Below are 22620 nucleotides of genomic sequence, written 5' to 3'. Positions count from 1 at the left end.
TTTACTTTCATAAATGTAGGTACTGTTGCTGCTTTTGCATTTGAAATTCTACTTATGCAAGTGTTTCCATACTTATCCCCTTTAGTTTAGCCAATTATCCATGAAGATAAGGAAAATGTACCTGAAAAGAAAAAAATGGGTCCAGATATGCATTACTATTGTCTGTGTTTTTAAATGGTGTTAATGTTTAGGGTAAACTTTTCCTTTTAAATGGTTAGATGGATGTGTTTTTAAGTGAAGATCACCGTCAGCTGGTAAAAATACAGGGTAATGTGAGACATGCACACAGAACAAAATGAACACAAACCAGTTGCAATAGCTAGTAAAGTTTATTTGTCTATTTCAGAAAAAAAAAGTAAAACAATAATTACAACAAAGAAACCAAATGAAGCTCAAAAGGCAGTGAAAATATACCAAATAGAATAATAGTGGAAGAACTAAGAGGGACTTCCAGCAGCCAAACACAAATGGTACTTCTGGGGACTGTTTCACACGCCAGGATTAATGTAGAAAGCTGAATGAGTCAGAACCACTCCTGATCTTCACGTTGCACTGAGCTGTTCATGGTTTCCGCTAAGTGCACATTGGCAGCCAACTCTTATGATCCTGCTTTGGTGAGACAGGTCCCAGTGATCAGGTGACAGCACAAAAGCGTCGGCAAATGCAAACAGCATCAGGGGCGAGCAGGAGTGAAAAGCTTGGTCCTTTTTACCCAAAGAAATAATGATACAACTTATTTAGGTTTTCCTTCAAACGGTACAGCAACCACAAAATCAAAGTACAGCAGGTTTACTACAAAAAAAGAGAGAGAGAGAAACAAGAGAAAAGCCAATCACCTCTAAATGAACAAGGCAAGTGAACGTCAAAGCAGCCACCCTACCAATAAGAAAAGCTTAAATTGTACAAATTATTTTGCCCTGCAGGGTCACCAGAAGCAACTGGAGAGTCCTAAAGTGCACCATTACAATGAGGAATCTTGATACAGGATTTAGAAGAGTAAATTTAACTGATCTCAGCATCTTCAATAGATGACAATAACTTCATAGATACACACATAAGTCTAGATTAAAACAAAACCATATCGGTGAAGATGTCATTCGTATCGCACATACACTAAAGGATATCCTTCTCTGTCTATTTGAAATCTTTCAGCACACTCATGTCCCATCAGTATTGCAACTTAGGACAGATTCAATGTAAGAAATCTACTATATTTGTCGTTAACGACTGTATTTACAATACCAAATATGTTACTCTTTTAAACAGAGCAGAGCTTAATGTTAACACAATTGGATATTTTGCATTGTTGTTAATGGCCCAAGATAGATCAAACATATCCCTGGATCTCTGTGTTCCTGACAAGAGAGATGGTCAACACCGGAGTTGTAAGTATGTATAATCTTTACACAATATATCAATACAGAGGGCCAAGAATTGGTATATAACATTTGTATCCTCAAAAGGCAAAGACAAAAGCTACAGTTACAGATAAATAGCTACAATTTTTTTTTGTTTTTTTAAACAAAAGCAAGTGAGAAAATGTACATACTATTAACAGTATTTCATGGAAAGAGCACTGAGCACACTCTCCTTGACCTGCTCTCTTTCACAAGTCACTATGCAGTATTATAGGACTTTGGTCCAACAAACCCAACAAGACTAATGTAACATTTCTTTATTGTCAAATAAGGTGTCAAAGATCGGAAAGTGCAAAATGCATTTGCGTTGTAAAGTTTTAAGTCATTTGTTTGAACTGGGAAACAAAAATGTACTGATTATCTAAAATATGATTTTAACTTAGCCCTGTTACTTGAGAGTCTGATGATAGGTTGATATGTTTGATCTGATCTGATTATGTTGTAGTTCAGCTACTGTTGCCCATTTTTAATCTTGGTAAAATGCAACATTTTGAGATAGAAAACAGGCAAAACGAAAAAGCAAAGACATTTTGTTTCTCTTTAGATGAAATATAAGATTTTGGTTTACACTTGTAGGCAATGAATACAGTTGTTGCATGCAGAGGCACTGAGTTGAAAGAGTCTGTAAGCCTATATTCTCTGGACATGCTTACATTTCACTCGTAATCTGCATATTCTATCATACAAAATGAGTACAGACCTTCCAAAGTTGGCTTTCACTTTTTTCATACAGTTGCATCACCAAATATACTGTACCATCAATTTATGTACAGTAGATACATATATAGTTCACATAATACGTATATATGTTGTGAACATTCCATGCAGCATATAAAACCCTCTTTGAATAGTTTCATTGTAAGGAAACAGGGCTTTCAAAAGGAGTAACTTGCTGTCCTCACGTATTTGTCTCTCCTAGGGTTTTAGATGATAACTAACAGTAGAAGCCCAGCACATTTAGCGGGTCACTGAAAAGGACGTTCCCGTCCTGTCAGCACTTCGGCAAACGATATGCAGCTAACAAAGCACATACTCAAGTCAGCTTGATGCACGTGCCTAACTCCTAAAATCAAGATTTGAGTTTGTATTACTTCCACCGTGCACAAAGCTCAGAAAATGCTTAAAACTTCCCAGGAATGGCCTTTTTCCTACATATGACATTTAAGTGATCTGCTAATTTTATCAAATTTGATCAATGTTTTGTTGTCACATGATATTTCCAGCATTATTTTCAGGCAAGATTTTATTTTTTTGTTGTGTTTTTGTCGACCCCTCAGTCAGCTTGAGTAAGATAAATGCATTAATACACTTTAACAAAGGAAATTCATGCTAGGACCCGAGGTTGCAGATATAACAAAAGCTTCACCCACAACGTATGATCTAAAATTCAAATGCTCCAAGGTTTCTGATGTGTAAACATTCCAAGGGTTAAGTCGACTGGTTATTGTACTATCTGTGGAGGTATACAATGTGGCTGTTAGGCAATAAGTAGGGAGAAAAAGGTACAATAACAACCCTGCCTTAAGAGTGTGAGCCAGGTAGAGTTGGGGAGACCTGAGGTGTAATCTCTCTTATGATTGTACTGATCTTGCATCTGTTGTATAATTGGAGTTTGGGATGGAAAGGATGGCTGCCACATGATGCAACAGGCCAGTTTGGGTGGCTCAGGGCACAGTTACTTAGAGGTCCTGTTATGAGGGTTGCCTGTTTTCCTGGTGTGTGTTACTCACATATTTGGTCTACTGTGCTAATCTAGTTTGTGTCATCGATTTCATTTCTAATTGAATACATAGAGCCATTTTAAAGACCGAAAACTATCTTGGTCAGGCTTTCATTTGCGCACATTGTCAAAGCTAATAAACACCACTTGCGCTGTGGTGCTAAGGCAGCTACTTCATATAGCTTAAAAGCAATCAGCTTGTCTGATTGAAGGAAACATGATTAAGCGGACACTGAGAATATTTATTTGTGTGTAAGAAACCGCTGCTCAGCATGAACGATATAACGGATATTCTTTTGTGACATCGAGGGTGGTTGTTGGAACAGATGAGACACGTGGCTAGCTAGACTCACAGGAAGAGGAAGTCAGCCACGTCAGGGTGGGTGAGCGTACAGCTACCTGGACGGTAATAGTGACACTGATAAAGACTCCTAGACTTGTTCTTTGTTGTGGGTCAAGGCAAATAATTGGATATGGCTAGAGAACTCAAACTTCTGGGTAATTGGGGTAAAGAGTTTACGCTAGTCTAATTAGGCTACTAGAGACAATGGGGTGGACTATGTAAAGCGAGGGGGGTTGGTGGAAGACATCCCTAGGTCCCTCTACTGCTAATCAAACTCCAGTATATCAGAGTTGGAGGAGGGCGGTGTGGATGGCTTGACGTGGTTTGAAACAGATTGTGGGCTCAGGACGGTGCCATGTGGGATGCCACTTCGGGCAGGGTCGGGAAGGGTCAGGGTTTCCGGGGCAGACTTTTTGCGGGGTCTGTCCTTGGGTAGAGAGAGGGACTCGGGCGCATCGGTGCACATGGGCGTGGTGGGGGCGCTGGCAGGGCCGCTGAGGGCACAGGAGGACAGGGCTGTCTCACTGATGGAGATCGACGGGGGAAATATCCCAATCTTCTGGTTGGTGGCCTCCTGGATTGTGCGCTCAAACTCTCTCACTTCATCCATTGTCATGTCTGGATTTGTAAAAAAAAAAAAAAAAAAAAAAAAAGATCAATAACAAATCATGAGAGCAAGAATTTGGGAGAGCAGATTTTTCTTTACTCGCAGACAATTTCAAAGAATAAAAAAGCTGGAACTGAAGTTATTATTAGAGACAGGCATTGCCAGAAAGACAAACATCTTATGCTGAAGTCAATTTATATAATAATATATAATAAGTTACAAGTAAATATTTTTCAGTTCACATTGTGTTTTTTGAAGAAAAGAAAACAGTGACGTTTTGAGCATCAATCTGTGTTGCCTAGACACCATTCAAAACCTGTTGAAAATGTTGACAGCTTTACATGTAAATGATCATATTCTTCATATACCGTACTTTTCGGCCTACAAGCCGCGACTTTTTCCCCGTTTTTCGACCCTGTTATTACACAGCACAGTATATATTCTGTAGCTACTGGGGATGGGCGTTAGTAATCGAGTACTCGAGTACTCCTCGTTTCAAATGATCTCGATTGGTGGATGAGGAAAATCGTTTTTTGTTTTTTTTAGTGTTTGTAGCCTTTAGGCCGGCCGGCGGGCCGCCCCTATTTTAAAATGTTATATACGTGTACAAAACGGATATAAAGTTTAACAAAATTAAATATTTTGATCCAAGTTAAATAAACTAAGCGTTGTGTCAAACAGAAACCGCAAATAACTGCCACCTCCGTGCAGCGCAGCCAGTGTGTGGTCTCCACAGCACCGCGGAGCTGAATGCGGTGCTGGAAAACATGGAAAATCACGTAAAGAAGCCAGGCTGACTTCGGGCACATTCGAGCAAACAACATTTAAGAAGCCTGTATTATGGAATATAGGATTGAGATTCAAAAGCCGACGGTGTAACGTTCCGTTAACGAGGAATTAGTCGCGGTAATTAGTCACGGACAGCATTACGCGGTTGGATATACTAGCCTACTACTTCTACTGCTTTGGTGAGTTATTTAGCCTATCTATGTGTTTAAATTGTTGGACAATAATTGTATTGTATTTGCTGCCCTCCTTATTTTAAATGTCTATTTTGAATGTTAGCCAACTACAGCCCATGCTTTTTTTCTCTCTCTTTTTTCTCTCTCCACCGCAGACCTACTCGATCGGTTTAAATTGTGGCCCGCTTATTTAATTACTTTCAGTTAGGAAAATGTGTTTTAAACTTGTGGAAAATAAATCCTTAATATCATATGGCAACTGTGACTGTTTGACATAAGCATTGAGCGCTTTATTGCGGTCAACCGTTGTTCTGTAGACAGATGCGTTGCGTCCTAAAAATAGAAAAAAGTTTAACGAGGAATCGATTGATCCTCGAGGAATGCAAGCGATCACACGAGTAGCGAAAACACTCGTGCCCATCCCTAATAGCTACTATTGCACAAAATGGTAACACTTACGTACGTTATGCAAATATGCAACTTGTTTGTTGAAATGTGGGAGCTTCCTCAAGCAGCCATCTCTTTCCCGACAATCCCCTCTGTGCACGAACTCTTACATATGGTAATTAAACATTATAACACCTGCGGATTATTGTCCAGTGCGGCATATAGTACGGAAAGTACGGTATGCATTGTTTGACTTGATGTAGGACAAAATGAGAGGATGTATGTGGACAGTTACACCTATATGCAACTGTGACAGCATCACAGTCACCACAGGGTAAAATATGAGACAGTAATGGAGTAAAGATGAAAAAGACACATACGCTTGCTTTGTCATGGATCTGTATGTCATCCAGTGAAGATGGGTTTGTTGTGGAATGCTCTTGCTGCTCAAGGCAAACTTTAATGTTGGTTTTCTCATGCATTTGTGTCTCGTAATCCCGCACGTCATCCAAAGTCATATCTGGAAGAAGGAGGGAGGGGTGGAACGAAGGTCGAAATGTTGGTAACTCCTCTACATGGGAACTCCAGTTAACGGACAGGTGGGGAAGGGGAAGGGTTACGTGGCAAAAGGTGCATTCCATTGGTGAGTGTAGGGTTTTAATGGATGATTTCAGCTCTTTTTTTTAAGTAAGCGGTCAAAGTGCTAGCAACAGTTTGCAGGAAACAGCTAGGCAAATCCGAGCCAAAACCAGGAAGAAGGAAGGACAGGAATGGGAGGTCAAGGATATTTCAAGATCAAGGAAGAAAAATCACAACCAATCCACACCCAAAGAATAGGTTGGATAATTGGGAAGCACCAGAAAGTAACACCTGCATGTGTCCACTTATTCTCCAGGGATAATCAGTCCACATGTGAGAAAGATTTAGGGAGTTATTCAAGCATCAAGGTCAGAGCTGGGATATAAAGGTTAGTGGGTTTAGAGAGAAAAAGAGAGGAATAGGTTTCGTGACAAGGTTAACAGGCTTATTATCTGTATGCCCCGCAGCTATGGAAAAAGCTCAACAGCTGAGATACGGGTGAGTTAATGTGTTGCAGCCACTTATAGCTGTAAACAGAGCTGCCTCAGAGAGAGACAGACAGAGGAAGCTCTTTCATGTTTCAGTGAGGGCACCACTCTTCCCAATCATTTCTTCCTTCAATTGCAGCGTATTTGTTTATACTCCTATTCAAAGGTTTTGTTAACGTAAAAAGGTGTTTATTGCTACTTGTTTTTAATAGGAAAAAGTGTGCCAATTTGAGTTAAAATCCCACCATTGTTGTTGTATTTATGTTTTTTGAGCCATAAGCGGAAGACACTTTTCTGTCATAGACAATATAGTTGTTTTAATCAGAATGTAATTTTTTTTATCAAACATGAAAGAGCTGGTTTATTGGTTTATTGGTTAGTGCAGGATTCATTTGTAACAAACACTGATCATAGCTGGACACAGTGTTTGCCATTGTTGTGTTAGTTAACACCAAGTGTTGAAGAACGAGCAAGTTGGCAGTGACAGGGTTAGATGCAGGTGGAGTGATATTGTGTGCGTTTGTTAGCTGTGAGTACACGGGGCTGTTAGACTTACCAATCCACTCATCCACCCAGGCAAAAGCCTGTCTATGTCCCAGCAGCAGCACATCCCGAACCACCTACAACACAAGACAACCAAAGTAACAAGTTACTCATACAACACATTTTGATCATTCAATGCAATAATGTTTAAAATTATAATTGACTGTCTCTCTACAGTACAGTACATACAACTAAATGGGACATGATTTGACATAAGATTTGAAATAACCTTGCAATAAACAATTTCTCAGTAATCTATAAGTCTTTTAGTAAGAATGTTTTAACAATATTGTCTACTGACTTTGGTATTATTTGAAACATTGAGGGAAGCACAGACAGGTTAGAACTGCTATCAGCCAACACAAAACAAACATACAATTTAAAGTATTGACAACAGTGACCAAATTAAATAAACTTTGAGAGAAGAAGAAAAGAAAGTATCACTGCAACTTAAACCCAAGGTTCACCATGACTCAAATGAAAGCTTATTTTATCTTTCATCCTCATGGGTGACCTCTCACCTTGTGAACAAACTGCTCCACACGTGTCTGCAGGCCCCACACCTCAAACTTGACGGTGACCAGTTTGTACGAGCACATGATGGGATCCTGCGTGTCCCTCCAGCCCTCCTGAAGAATCCCCCGCGACGTCTTATCTGACTTGAAATACCGCAAGTCCTGTGAATAAAGAGAGAGGAGTGGGGGGGGGGGGCACTTTTATATGACAGTAATTAACACAACCCTTCAGGGATGATCATTTCTGCACCGCAGTGGAGAGAGGAGAGCCTAAAATTAGATATATCACCCGAGTGCCACAGTATTAAATACCATCGCATTAACCCCTCTGGTCCTTTGAGAATTTCTATCCAGGCTCATTAGAGCTGAGGGCAATCTGTTATCAAACCACTCCAAAGACAATTACCAGCACTCACACAAAATGTGAGACTTTCAGCTGAATCCGGATGAATGCCGTGTAAAATGGGGGAGCTGGGGGATGAGGTCAAGTGGGTGGGCTTTAATACCAGATTTAACAGAAAACATTTATAATACTATCAAGTGTGTTTTGATCTTCCTTGTGAGAAAAAATATAAAGGATGTACAACAATTTAAACACAGCAAAACGATCAGAAGATAATAGAAAATGAAATCATAAAATGTTGTCATATTCACATCGTTTTTACAACTGCATCTACTGCATTTCCAGATTCAAGACAACACTTATTTCCCCACCAATAGTGATGCAAATGCACACACACAGCTACACCAGCTCACCTCAGACTCTTTATAGTAGCGCTCGGGGATCTCATCGTAGGCAATGTCGACGTAGCACACCTCCCTCTCCTGCTCCTTCAATTCGGTGTCAAAGATCTGAATGCAGAACAGATATAGGTTTTCAATGCTTACTGCAGTCAGAAGCCTCCTCACAGATAAAATAAATAAATACACCTCACAAATGGGGTTTTCTTCCAGATTTCATCATCAGATATCTGTCTGGAAAACATGCCTTGCTGTTCAGCTCAAAGTTAGGAAAATTACACAATGTTACTAATGCCCGACTGTGTGTATCTCGTCGCTCTCTTTCCCCTCATTACTCAGCCAAAACAATAGAAGAACATATTGTACTTGCTAACAGAACCAGAAGGTGGTGCTCTTTGCCTGTTTTCACTTTGTAACTGTGCCAAATGTCACTGCAATTACTGTGCCATGTGAATGTGACTGTCAGCTCAGGTCCATGTGAGTTCAACCTTCTAATTCCCTTCTGAGCTCATCATCCTTCATTAGTTTTCTCATGCTGTTAATTATATAAAACTTCCAACTGAAGTAAATCAAGAATGAATGCATATGCATTTATAAACATTATAATATATCTATCATCAATATATCCATAGTCATGCAGTCCATTTATATACTAACACACACACACACACACACACAAGCATCTTCTACAGTACCATATATTCCATATAAGCGTACGTCTGTGTGTGTGTGTGTGTGTGTGTGTGTGTGTGTGTGTGTGTGTGTGTGTGTGTGTGTGTGTGTGTGTGTGTGTGCGCATATAAAGTGAGGTTAGAGGTCAAAGACTTAATTTAAGGGATACATTTTTTCAACTTAATCGAAAGCAGGCTGCTGAAGGATGAAAAGTATTGGAGAAAAAAAATATTTGGAAACGGTTAAAACGATTAACTTCCAGAGTGTATCTTATGCTCAAGATTGTTTGCACCTAAAAGAGATAAAGGTCACCCTCTATAGTAAGGGGTAGTCTGTAGTTTTCACACATTGCGGGCAATAAGTGTGGAATGTAGATGCAAAATTACAACAGAAGCCTAAAGATTTGTTTTTCAGTCATTTGAAATCTTCCAAAATCAAACAACTAGGTGTGGGGGCTATGTGCTTAAAAATCCTCTAACACAATGGCGGTCATTTCATATATCCATGAAACACAATCTTGATACATTTTCTCTTTGAATACATTTTGGCTATTGCACCCCTCTTCCCCTGCGATGGCTCACTCGGTCATTGACAGTTTGGATGAGCACTGCTGGCACAATCAGGGTGAAATGTCGGTATGCATGGGTGCAGCAGGGCATGAGGACTGGTGACAGGGATGACCGCGAGATGGGAGAGAGAGAGAGGCGGAGGTGGTAAACAATGAGAAAGATAGAGATGGGGTGGTGGAGGGACAAAGTGGACATGTATGTAGAGACTGGATGGTAAGTCAGTAAACTATTTTATTTATATAGTACTTGTTAAAACAGACCAGTGACAAAGCGCTTTCCATGGTACAAAAGGCATATTAAAATGAATGTGTTCATGAAAACAATAGGAGAAGGAAGGAGGAGGGAGGGAGGGAGGGAGGGAGAGTGGGAGGGAGGGAGGGAGGGAGGGAGAGGAGGATGTACTGACAGGGAGGAAAGCTGATCAAATGAGAGAGAGCAGGGAGGGAGTTTTGCATCAGATATGAGAATGAAAGGAAATTAAATTGAGCATGAATCAATAGATAAGCATACAAATTTATTGGAAAACAGGGCACCCCAGTGCTTACCATTAAGTCCTGATCGCAGGTGTATTGCATGAATGCCCTCCCTCTCTCCCCCCATTTCAACTCCGTGCTTAAAACTATCCAAAGAATGTGAAAACATATACAATAAATATAAAAATAATAATAATAATAATTAGAACAGTCCTTCGTAGTCTGTTTATTGAAATATTTTCTAAGGAAAATAAAACAGAAATTTCTAATTATTTTCCAAATGTGTTTTAGGTCCACTAATGTGGTGCCAGAGGCGGAAAGAGTACAACAATATTCTACTCAAGTAAAAGTATGATTACTTGGATGAAATTTTACTTAAGTAAAAGTAAAAGTACTGGTCTAAAAATCTACTGAAGTAAAAGTGAAAAAGTAGCTGATTTAAAATGTACTTAAAGTACAAGTTACTTTTTAACAGCGGGAGGGGGTGGGGGTCTCTTCTGTGTAGGGCATTCTATAAATAGACAAGGGGATATAAATCTCAAACTAGTTTTGTTAAATTAATGCAACACTTTTACAAATTAAAGTGCACAAATTAAACAAATCATGTCACCACACATGTATGGATGTATACTGTGTCCTTATACTTTAGATAAGCAAATATGGAGCAAATAGTCTGTTAATGGGGGAATGGGAATGTAACCGGTCAACAGACCTAAACAGACTGCAGCTGTAGTTCTAATAATGTAATTGTGTACAATTGATCTAAACCATGGAAATTGCAAGGTTAGGCTGCTCGATTTTGACAAAAATCATAATCATGATTATTTTGACATTGTGTAATCACAATTAATAGACAATTATTCATTGATTTAAGAACTGCAACATGCAATTATTTAACATTTGAAACCATGACTTTTGACTTTAAACATATCCTAATTGAACTGACAACAAGGAAAATGCAAATAGCCTAAGTAAAACATATTTTTTATAATTAAATAAAATAAGTGTCAAAATCTAAATAAACCGTTGCAAATGTTGTTGATAGGGCACGTCTTTTGCTAGCAAGAATGTGAGGGCATATTTTATTTATATCTCATGGGAGCTTTAAACTCCTGTGTTTTTTATTCCTTTATTGCTTGGTCATAGACCACTTGGATTCGACTTAAAGTGAGTAAACTAATTGGTCGTGATGTTTTGAGGTGCAGCTGGGTCGCATATGACTTTTTTTCTCTCTCTCTCACGGTCGCGCATGTCATCTGACTCGCGTGTCCGCGCATAACATACAGTCCCCTCCATAAGTATCGGAACAGTGAGGCCAATTCCCTTATTTTTGCTGTAGACTGGAAACATTTGGGTTTGACACCAAAAGATGAATATGAGACAATAGCTCAACATTTCAGCTTTCATTTCCAGGTATTCACATCTGGATCCGATACACAACTGAGAAGATATAATTATTTGTAAAGGAACACCACATTTTTAGGCGAGCAGAAGTATTGGAACAGATAGACTTTAAATGAATTAAAGTGAATAAAACTTACTATTTTGTCGCAAAACCTTTGCTTGCAATAACCGCATCAAGCCTGTGACCCATTGACATCACCAAACTTTTGCATTCTTCTTTTGTGATGCTTTTACAGGCTTTCACCGCAGCCTCATTCAGTTGCTGTTTGTGTACATTGTTTTAGTCTATTACTTTTATCTTTCTTCTCGAGCAAAGGCTGACTTTCTGCCGTCTTCTGGAAGGTTTTCAAAGCTCCCGGCAACACGCACCGTCTCCATCCTACTCTGCACTGTTAAAGGTCACATATTATGCTAAATGCACTTTTTAAATGTGTTCCAACATAGCCATGGGTCCACGGTGTGCCTAGAGACTGCCAAAATATAAAAAAAAATAACAATCTCTCCTTTTCTCACTCTCCCTCTTTCTGAAACCTCCACCCCTCCCCCCCAATATACTCCAGTCAATTCTCGCCGACTATTACGTAATAGTCGGCACAGCCACATCCCCATATTTGCTTTATATGGCCATGCTTCCCCCCCAGAAACGTCCACCGTGCAGTAGTCTATGATAACTCCCCTCCCCCCATTTCTTATTGGTCCACGGCCCCGAGATCCGATGGAAAATTTTCCGAGTGACAGCTATGTTGCTTTCCCCGCTAAGCGACAAGATGCCCATAGTAGCCTACAGCCTGAATGTTACATACACCAACACAGAATGCTTTTGCTCATACTCCACTAATTTATCTTAACCACAGCAGTCTATGCCTCCTTTTTAATAACACAACGGATAGGAAGCTACTTGTGGGTTTTTTCAAACAGTGAAACTGAAAGAAATGTTTTTATTGGTATTTTTGCCTGACTGGTGTATAGCTATTTAGCTTTGGGACAAGCATTCAGCTTTTGCTCATAAAAACATAATTCTATTACCCACACCAGTCTGGAAATGCCTCGTTTTTAACAGGACAAAGGATTGGAACTTAATAGTGTGGAAGTCAACTTTGAAGATATTTTTTTCACTGATTTGAGTGGTATTTTTAGCCGGTAGCTTCCGAGCTAGCTTCGAGACCAGCATTCAGCTTTTGCTCATAAAAACATAATTCTATTACCCACACCAGTCTGGAAATGCCTCGTTTTTAACAGGACAAAGGATTGGAACGTAATAGTGTGGAAGTCAACTTTGAAGATATTTTTTTCACTGATTTTAGAGGTATTTTTAGTTTATTTTATCGTCCGAGTCTTACTTTTAGCGTTAGCGCCCATGTAGCTTCGGTTGTAGCACCATGTTTTGCTCATAACACGCTGTTTATATTCCCCACAGCAGTCTGAAAATGACTTGTTTTTAACATGACAAAGGATGGGAAGATATTCCTGTAGAAATCAAACTTTGAAGCTACTGTTTTCACTGGTTTTAATCATGTCAGGTCATGTCAAACTGTTCTCAAAGTATGGCTTAGCTCCGGCTGGGTAAAAACTGTGTTTGCAGTCATGCAGTGTCTCTCTAGTATCGCGAGAGCACGGCAGAGACGGTGGGAGAGCCCCATGGACATATAAAGAAAGCCCGGCAGAGAGGTGGGAGGGGCCAGCCAGATCGCACAAATATAGGTCATCCTGAGACCAGAGGACAATCAGGGTATAGAGGCTTGCTACAATAAATTATCTGAACGGGTTTTTCAGCAAACATCTAAAAAAATAAGTATTAGGGACTACTTAGACCATATAAAATTGACAGCAAAGTGCATAATATGTGAGCTTTAAGCTGAAAGCTAGGTGAGGGAGGGGCCGATCGCACAGCTGGATGAAAGGTTTGCTGCATTTAAAAGCCTTCACGTCTTCACGTGCGGTACAATGACAGTTTAACTAGGATTATTTTGTTTTAATGATAGAGGGAAGCAATGTTTGTTGTTATCATTTAGTCGCAATGATCCTGTCGATCATTCTCTGTGTTAGTTTCCGGTATTGTGCTGTAAAAATAAAAGCCCCCCGCGATATTTCTTTTCTTTTCTCTCCTTTCCCTATCTATTTTCTTACTCAGTAACGCAGGTGATATAAAATGTAGCGAAGTACAATACTTCAAAATAAACATACTCAAAGTAAAAGTAAAAGTATAGGTTTTAAAAATCACTTACAAAAATTACAAGTACACGAAAAAACTACTCAATTACAGGAACGCGAGTAAATGTAATTCGCTACTTTACACCCCTGTGTGGTGCCAAGGGGGGATGAGCAAGTTACAAGATAAAAAGTTGTTGGCGCAATGTGAGGGGGAGAAAGAAAAACATAAAAAAGAGAGATTGACATTGACAGTCTTGCGCTCCATGAATGATAATTGCATTTCCCAGTGGCAATCCATTTTGACCTGTAAATGTAGCACCTTTCAAGGCCATTCAAAGGACACTCCTTTTGCATTTACCTTCAAACCAACCACAGCTCTGTTCCTGCTCATCCCAAAATAAAAAGATTTATTTGCATCACTGCTTTACATAGAATCAATCTGGTCAATCCCAACATCTAATATGTCCTGAGCTGCATCCCAATTCCATTCAATATGCTAATGATAATATGTAATATTCTAGTGAGTATATGCCAGCATTTTTGTTGGTTCACTCCGTTTGTTTTTTTAAATGTGAACACACAACAAACTCTAACCCAGGGTAGACAGTACATGGTCGTTTCAGTTCAAAGGTGCAGGGGATTTGTCCTCACAATGTAGCAAGGGCATCTGAAGGCTGATAGCAATCACTGTAATGAAACTAAATTAAGAAACATTTGGACAGCTCTTCATTATCCTCAAAAGCATGTGCAAAAAGTAGGTCACTGTGAATTTTAGGAATAGATGTATGCTCTACTCAACAAGAGGAATGCAGGACAGGCTTGTAACGATCCTCTCCTCATTTATTAAAATGCTTGTGTATAATTTCAACAAGTGTCTCCTTTGGAGGGTTGTGACCTACAGTGACCTTATGGAAAATCCACTATAATGAAGAACATGTTTTCTTTTGCAGGAAATGACAAGGATGGTCATGACGCATCTCACAGTGCACCGCTTATTCCACCACTAGTGTCACTGAAGACACACCTGTGCAGGTGCATGGCCTGGACACAGCTGTCCCTCTTAAAGCTGGGGTGGAGGATTTGGGGAGAAAATGGCAGTTGGGACAGAGATTCGAATCCAAATACCTCAACCGCTCAACTTGTTCTCTCTGGTCCCTCCACTATGGTCCCTCCCTGACACACTCTACACCAACAAAGTGGTGCCAAAGTGAATGGACAGTCCCAACAGCTAATAAGAACAGAGAATCGGAGCCTCGCTCTGATTGGTCAAAGTGTACAGCTCATGTTAACTCGTTGGGTTCGGCAGTGATGCAATGCTATGTTGGATCAAAAACTGATCAGCTGTGTGTCATCCCGTGACCAGTTTAAAAAAAATAAAAAATGTACATGAGGCTAAAAGGCAAAAGAGAAGGAGGTGAAAGAAAGAAAGAAAGAAAGAAAGAAAGAAAGAAAGAAAGAAAGAAAGAAAGAAAGAAAGAAAGAAAGAAAGAAAGAAAGAAAGAAAGAAAGAAAGAAAGAAAGAAAGAAAGAAAGAAAGAAAGAAAAAACATGACATGTGTGATTGTGTGCGAGTCCACTCACACACCCACTCATTTCCTGTCCGCACATCCAACAATCGTCCTCCATTCGCTTGCACCACTCCTTAATTTTCCTTTCTTCCTCCATCGTTCCCCGAATCCTTTTACTGTATGCAAGTCCTCTTCATTTCCAGTTATTCTTTATTTTTGGCATATACGCATTAGTGTCAGGAGGACGGCCCGAGTGGACAGATGTATGTTACCTCATCAGAATGTACACACATGGGAAAACACAACACGTGTTCAGAGAGAATGTTGTTCTATAAAATGCCCAGAGCAAAGCAGCACACAAAGCTGCATTGATATCATTTCACAACATCCTTTATATAGAAATGTACCTCACATACTCTGGTTATACAATGCCATAGCACATGCAGGGCTTCTTATTTGCCCTTAAGTCGTTACACAAAAGTAGTGCAGCTGTATCATTCAATCACTTGACCTGACTGTATGTACAATATGCATTCTATGTGCTGCTCTTATCTGGCATCTCTGTCTGGCACTTACACACACACACACACACACACACACACACACACACACACACACACACACACACACACACACACACACACACACACACACACACACACACACACACACACACACACACACACACACACACACACACACACACACACACACACAGAGTTTGTCTCAGTTTTACCCATGAAGTGCATTTCCTGTATTTTTTTCCCTTCTTTTTTTAAAGGCTCTGATCTGCCGCCTTGTCTTGTCAAACCAAACAAGCATCAATCTTAAAACGACCCTACATGTTTTAATGCGCATTGACAGGCCGTCCCTTTCGGTCTCCCTCTTTGCTTTATGAGTACATGTACAAACTGTGACACACATCAAACAGGACACTTGTTTGAAGCTGGGAGCTGTACTTCTTCCTCCCCTATACAATCACCAAAAACACAGACAATTTGAAGCACAAAATAACGTCAGTAAAAAATGAACCCTGTTGGCCCCCCGCTCAGATATACTTAGCGATTTGTCTTTTGCACACTACCCTACAATTTTCCTTCTTCGCTGTTCGGGCAGTGGCAGCATTTCATTTAATGACTTATGCCCCTATAAACTGGAGAGTGGGGTAAAATATAGAGAAAGAAAAGTGAGTCGGCCAAAAGCCCAAATTAAATTAGCTGTCCAGCAAGCGGAGCAGTTTTTTTCTCAGTTGGCATTATGATGCGATACGACTGCACAGGGTCTGTGAGTTGCCAAATTTGCCCGGATGATTTTAGCCATGTTATTCACCCATATGTTTTCAACCATATGTCTGCTATTAAGTTTTTTTTTAAATTGGCCTATTTTTCTGCGCACATTTTCTTGTATAAAGAAGGACAGAGGAAGACAGCAGAGTTATATTAAGCTAAGAGATTTTAATGGGAGTTAGAGGCTGACTGATAAGCCGACTGGGCCTATGGGCTGATGTAAACTTAGATATCAGTAGTCTGTGTACATCAGCTGATAAGTAACAAAACAGTACAGTACACACACAGGCAATGATATGTAGGAGGTATTCAATGAATGCTGATTTTTTTTTTTAACATTTAAAAGCTTATACATTATCGTAAACAGTATTTATGAGAGCATTTAAACTCCAAAATCAGTATCAGGGTTCGATCCCTTCTCCTGGACACAAAGAAAATACAATTGTATGTACAACGTCTCATACTACTATCCTCTGTCAATGCACCATTGAGAAACAGACCCGCCCACAGTCCCCAAAACCATATTATGCAAAGCTCCTTTACATGACACACACACACACACACACACACAAATGCGCGCACACACACACACACACACACACACACACACACACACACACACGCGCGCGCACAGCACATGCACACCACAGTACACACACAGTATACTCACATTGTCATTGCATCCTTTGTTGTCCTCGTATTTTGTCTCTATGTGGATAGAGAACTTGGGCAGGAATGAGCACTGCGGATACAGATAGATATGAAACCACTTGTGAAGAACAGCAGCCTGCATAGCACATACTTGTCATTGTTGTAGAGCAGTGGTGAACAGACTATCCTGCAGAAAGGTAACACTCCTTACTTGTTGTCATAATGCAGACAGGATTACTTGGTTTGCAAGTATGTCTTAATGTTTATGTAGTACAGCTGTCAAAAGGGGTGTATTTGTTACCGTATTGTACAGAGTTGCAAAGAGGCCCTTGGTGTTTCCCTCACTCTCTTTCTATGTAAACGAAAACATTCAAGCTTTGATAGTACAGTATTTAAATGTATATCTCCTTGTCAAGATTGGCAAACGCCAAGCAACAATTTCTTGAGGCTTTTGTGAGTCTTTGGCCTAAAAAAACTCATCTTGGCCTGGCTGTTGTTACACTGACTCATACTGGAACACCCACACACATTAACAGAGACAATGTCAATCGTTCTGGCGCCGCTGTAAATATGTGATTTTGGACACATCTTGTGTTTTGTATACTTTTAGAGTTGAAAAAAAGAAAAGATGTGAGGGGGACTAGATTCTTTGTTTTCTTTGTTTTGGGAGACAGCCCCTGATCCTCACCCATCTTGGTTTTAACTAAAGAAAAATGGTCATCATGCATTATGTAAGGAAACGCTGGATAGTTATATAAGGCTACTTACTGTATATTCTGTAGACGAGCACGTCACATGACACATACATCAAGCCAGAGCAGAGACAGGACACAATAGAAAAACACAGTTAGACATACAGTATAAGCTCTTTCAATGTTCAACAGCATGAGAGGACACGAGGAGGCCAAAATGTACCAAAACATGTGTGAAGACTTATACATGACTGCATAGTGACTGTCACACATCTAATACTACACATCTTCCCTTGCTTCGCTTTCTCCAATTTGCTTTCATCAAAAGAAAAAATAAATCCTTTTCATGTGTACTCCTCAGCTTGTAACATTTTCTCCATTAGATCAGGATCATTAAAGCATCACAGGAATATTTATATAATATGTCCCTTGAAGCAAAGCTTATTCCGCTCCACTCAGTGTGAAGTCAGTGTGGATGAAATGCATTTGCTTCTTGGTAAAATGGTTAGCCTGTAAATACACGACGGCTGTGGCATGTTTATATGTCAATAACATGTTCATGCATTTCTCACACCGTGTCTTACGTGGCAAACTGACAGTGACGAACGGAAAAGCTGCAATGGTGTGACTGACGACCAGTGTGTCATTGCATTTGAAGCGGGTTGAACCTGTCAGGTGTTGTGTGTCAGCATTAATGGCCCTTGTAATTCAGAGCCTGTTTTTTTGTTTTGTTCTACAGCTGCTGTCCCATGTCAATGTGATTACCTTTTAGAGCTCAATGTAATACTTCATTGATCCACGTTGCAAGATCCTCCTTCCTCTTTCACCCTCAGAGGTCCCCGATTCGTCACACATCATTAACATTTTGCTTATAATGCTATTTTAAAAAAACGCTGATTTCTGAATTCTAAGAATCCAGCTCAGGATCCATACGATATAACCCTCCTGTGTCCTTCAAAATTCACATGTCGAGTTGCTTTAAACTGAGCATCGGTGCTTTCTGCATTATATGTGTAACAATATTGTATAATACTAATGTTAGAATGCTTCAGTATGCGTCTTGAAAACATGTACCATCGCATTTCTTTTCACACACTAATACAACTTCCTGAGGACATCCAGTGAAGCGTCTGTGGTGAGTGAGTGAGTTAGCAAGAAAAACAGCTTTCGGGCACAACTGAAGAAGCTGACCTTAAAATAAAAAGGGTGTTGTGCTTAATGTGCCTGCAGAGCTAATCTATTCCAGCCTGAGCTACTGTATGCTTCTACATAAGACTATTAAAGCACTAGAGTGTTACCGCAGGGCTCTTTTTGTTATACGATGTGAGTGGTGGTGAGCATGAAGGCGTGTGTGTCGCATTGGCCATAAAAAAAAATGGCTGCATCAGAATAATTGGCAGGACAGTCCATACACTATTTATGCCTTCACCTGTGATGGTGTAGGGGTAGTAGTTCCATGCCTTCTCTGTCACGTAGAAGATCTTAGGAACCACTGCTCGAGCCCAGGTGGGTAATTTGCTGCAGGGAGACATTTAGACACATAGAAAAGAACATTTTCAGAAGTTTGAAATCACATGTTAAGGAATCACAAACCAGAAACCAGAAATGCACGGACACAGACTTCTAAATTACACACCTAAAGTGCACAACCTGAAAACTCATCAGTGAAAGACTTTGGGCATTTAGTTTTACAATGACTTGTTTGTTATATCTGTACAAAACAAAGTGTAAAGGGGGAAAGGGGGGTTTGTGTGCAGTAACTAACCGTTTGATCTTTTTTGCAGTCTTTATGCATTATAGCTTGAAGCATAGCTCTTCATATTAAGCAAACAGAAACGGGATCCGAATTAATCTTCTCAAACTTCTAGGCAAAGGATCAGATGAGCGTATTTCCTAAAAAACTGTGCCATAATAGAGTCCTCTATGTCCCTTGTGGTTCCCTTAACCTCTCTGCTGCATAATCTACAAGTGTTCACGCTGTATTCTCCGGTGCCGGGGGGGGGGGGGGGGGTCTTGTGTGTGCGAGTGTGCATTCTTGACATTCTGTGATTGTGAACTCTGAACTCTGCTAAGACTATAATTGAGACCGCAACAAGAACCTATTCATGAGAAGTGTCGAACACAGAAGTGCAAAGACTTTTGTGCCTTCATCTCCGCTTCCTTTGATTGACAAGGAAAACAGTTTGTTGAGGACGAGAAAAATGGCATCCACCACCGCATCGTGACGGCTGTGAATAAAAACAGCCTTTGATGGCCACATTGTGTGAATGTTGGCTATTCGTTCACTCGCTCACTCGCTCCCAACAAAAAGAGACTGACACTCGTCCCACACCCCCATCTGTTGATTTCTCCCGTTCCCTCCTGGTTCTTTTATATATCTTTGCCAGTAGCTGCTGCGATGGAGGCCCACGTTGCCAAGTGTGCGTGCATGGTGGGTGGCTGCGGGGAGTTTGCACGCCAAAACGCCCGGGTTGAAAAATAAATACCCTGGTTTAGTTGAACACATCCATGGTAAAGGCAGCGCTTTTTATCCCAAGGTAAAATCAACCATCCGTGCTCCTCTCTTAATACAGATTCTTGGCTGAACAAGCGTGGAATCGATCCACAGTTCGGATGGGATCAGGCTAAATAGTGAAGTTCAGCGTAAGGCAGATTGTGAAAACTAATGGGCTGGTTGAAGTGAGACCAAACGAGTCCATGCTGGTGAATCAGAACTAAATCTTTAGTTGTGTCTGAGCCAGATGGATGATGTTCTGTAATGTGTTTATCAGCATTGATTTACTAGAGTTTGTTTTCCCATTGTGTCAGGAAGGCAACAACTCCATAAAGAAATAACCTTTTCACTTTTCATGACAGGACTAAAACGTAACGTCAGCTATTCTGGATAGGTCAGTGTTTTGTCATTCTTCTTTCTAAGCTGCCGATGTAATTGGCGCGCTAAGAGTTTTGATTCTTTCTTTATTTCTGTTCCGTCTTTCTTTTCTCCTTTCTCACTTTCTCTCTTCAACATTCCCTCAATGGGACAAGAAATATTGTGAAAGACAATTTTAAACATTAAGGAGAATTGGCTTTAGGGTATCTAAAAGGTTGCCAGGGATAAACAGTAGTATGCCTCCTCACCGACGATATCCGAAAAGCAGAAGGCATTGTGCTTTTGGGTTTGTACGCACGTCTGTAACGTAAACATGTCTATAGTAATGTACCTATGTCCAGGCCATTCTTGTTCATATCTCATTAACGCTTTGAGGGATTTTCAACAGTCAATACAACTTCTATTCCTTTGCTATTTAAAACATTTTTTATTTTCTAAAAAATGCCTTGAGCGATTTTAAAAGCCCTTTATTTTGGCAAAACTGTGGAATTCTCAATGAACTGATGCATTTTTTTATTCTTAATTTTCTTATTCCACACAGTACAAATTGCAACATACCTGAATGGAAGCCCAACTGTTCTGGGTTTTCTTCCCCTCCTCTGAAGAGCAGAACTGTGCTGACTCAACATAATTATTCCACTGCATAGCAAATGCTGACACAGGTATTTGTGCTCAAATGGCATACAGCATCTCTGTCCCCCTCTATATTCTCCCTATATTATTTTATTAGTTGTTGTTTTTTTGTCTTCTCTCCCATTGTCATTTTCTTCTCTTCTTTTTTGTTAAACATATTCTCCATCCTACACACAGTCATCTGTCTTTGATTCATGTATGTGGGTCTAACGAAACAGTTTGTGTGGAAGCAAGACACATGCATCTGCATGCACAAACACACATCTGTTCACACACACAGAGGCTCACTGCGACACAGTGAGATGCATCACTATGGGATGGTATAACAGTGATGGATTGGATATTGTAACTAGCTGGCATTGACCAGCAGGTGGGTGTCTGTATGTACGCAAACCTTTACAGCCTTTTGAACTGGCTGAATATAACCATAGTTGATATGCAGAAATGCACTATACTTTGTACTCCAGGTTTCCCGCTGAGGGAACAGTCAGGGCTAATGATCAAATTTGAGCAGATAGTTATGGGTGGTAAGCCTTTAAGATTGTGCGCCAAGCTGAAAAATCTAACAAATAATTATCTCAAGTCATTAATAACGTGTAGCGTTCCCTTTCTGCCACACCCAGATATACTTTGTGGTTTAGTGACGTCAAAGTTTTACTTTCTACAGGTCGTACTATTTTGCTTACACTGTTCAACCAAGGTGGCTTAAGTGTTATTTCCCACTCCTCAGTTCCTTTTTACACACAAACACTAAATATGTCAAGTTGACCAAAAGGATTCTGATTCCATCAGCAGAATCAACTATAGGAACTTTCATGAACTGGCTACGGGTCAAATGTATAACTGAACTGCCAGTAGAGTGCAACAGTATTCCACAAACATACATTAATCACACATCCCATAATAAACCCAGAAAAAGACGTGTTGCACTGACCTGTTGAGGTAGACTCGTTTCTCTGTGAACTGCCCTTGGCCATGTGCCGGGTCTTCAAACGGCTCATTCTGGACAACCTCCACTCCTTCCCCTCGATCGCTCTGCTCGTGGCTGTGTTTACTGATCATGTACAGCTGACCAATCCGGTACTGGAAGACAATAAAACACACCAACAGGATGAGAATCGATACACACATGTTGCACCATGGTCAACGGTTTGTTTTTTCTAGTTTAACCTCCTCCGTTCCATTATTCCACCTGTATCTTCTCATTTTTCATAAGACCAATACTCACTACTACTTTAACATGCAAAATGATGATGACACTTAAAGGCTAGGCCGGAACAAAAATACCAATACACACACACACTGAATGTTAATCATAAAACACTGACAAGCATACTATATGTAGGTGCCGTTATTGTGTTCGACCATTTAACAGCGCCTCACCGTTAAATTAAATCCAAAGCGGA

General features: G+C 40.2%; 1 protein-coding gene across 1 annotated transcript in view; it reads right to left on the bottom strand.

Moving 5' to 3' along the window:
• Positions 1-314: 314 nt before the first annotated feature.
• The window catches only part of LOC307252037 (cytoplasmic phosphatidylinositol transfer protein 1-like), an 82778-nt gene continuing 60472 nt past the window's right edge, over positions 315-22620 (bottom strand). The window contains exons 2-9 of the mRNA XM_080029571.1: positions 22149-22297; positions 19139-19227; positions 17786-17793; positions 17037-17108; positions 8319-8414; positions 7569-7724; positions 7061-7124; positions 315-4099 (exon numbers count right to left, since the gene is read on the bottom strand). Of these exons, the coding sequence (XP_079885697.1) occupies positions 3747-4099; positions 7061-7124; positions 7569-7724; positions 8319-8414; positions 17037-17108; positions 17786-17793; positions 19139-19227; positions 22149-22297 (987 nt within the window). The 3' untranslated portion in view covers positions 315-3746. The remainder of the gene's footprint in view (positions 4100-7060; positions 7125-7568; positions 7725-8318; positions 8415-17036; positions 17109-17785; positions 17794-19138; positions 19228-22148; positions 22298-22620) is intronic.

This window comes from Ammodytes marinus, assembly GCF_949987685.1.
Source record: "Ammodytes marinus genome assembly, chromosome: 6".
NCBI lineage: Eukaryota > Metazoa > Chordata > Actinopteri > Uranoscopiformes > Ammodytidae > Ammodytes > Ammodytes marinus.
Note: the sequence above shows the minus strand (reverse complement) of the source record. Positions and strands in the feature narration are given on the sequence as shown.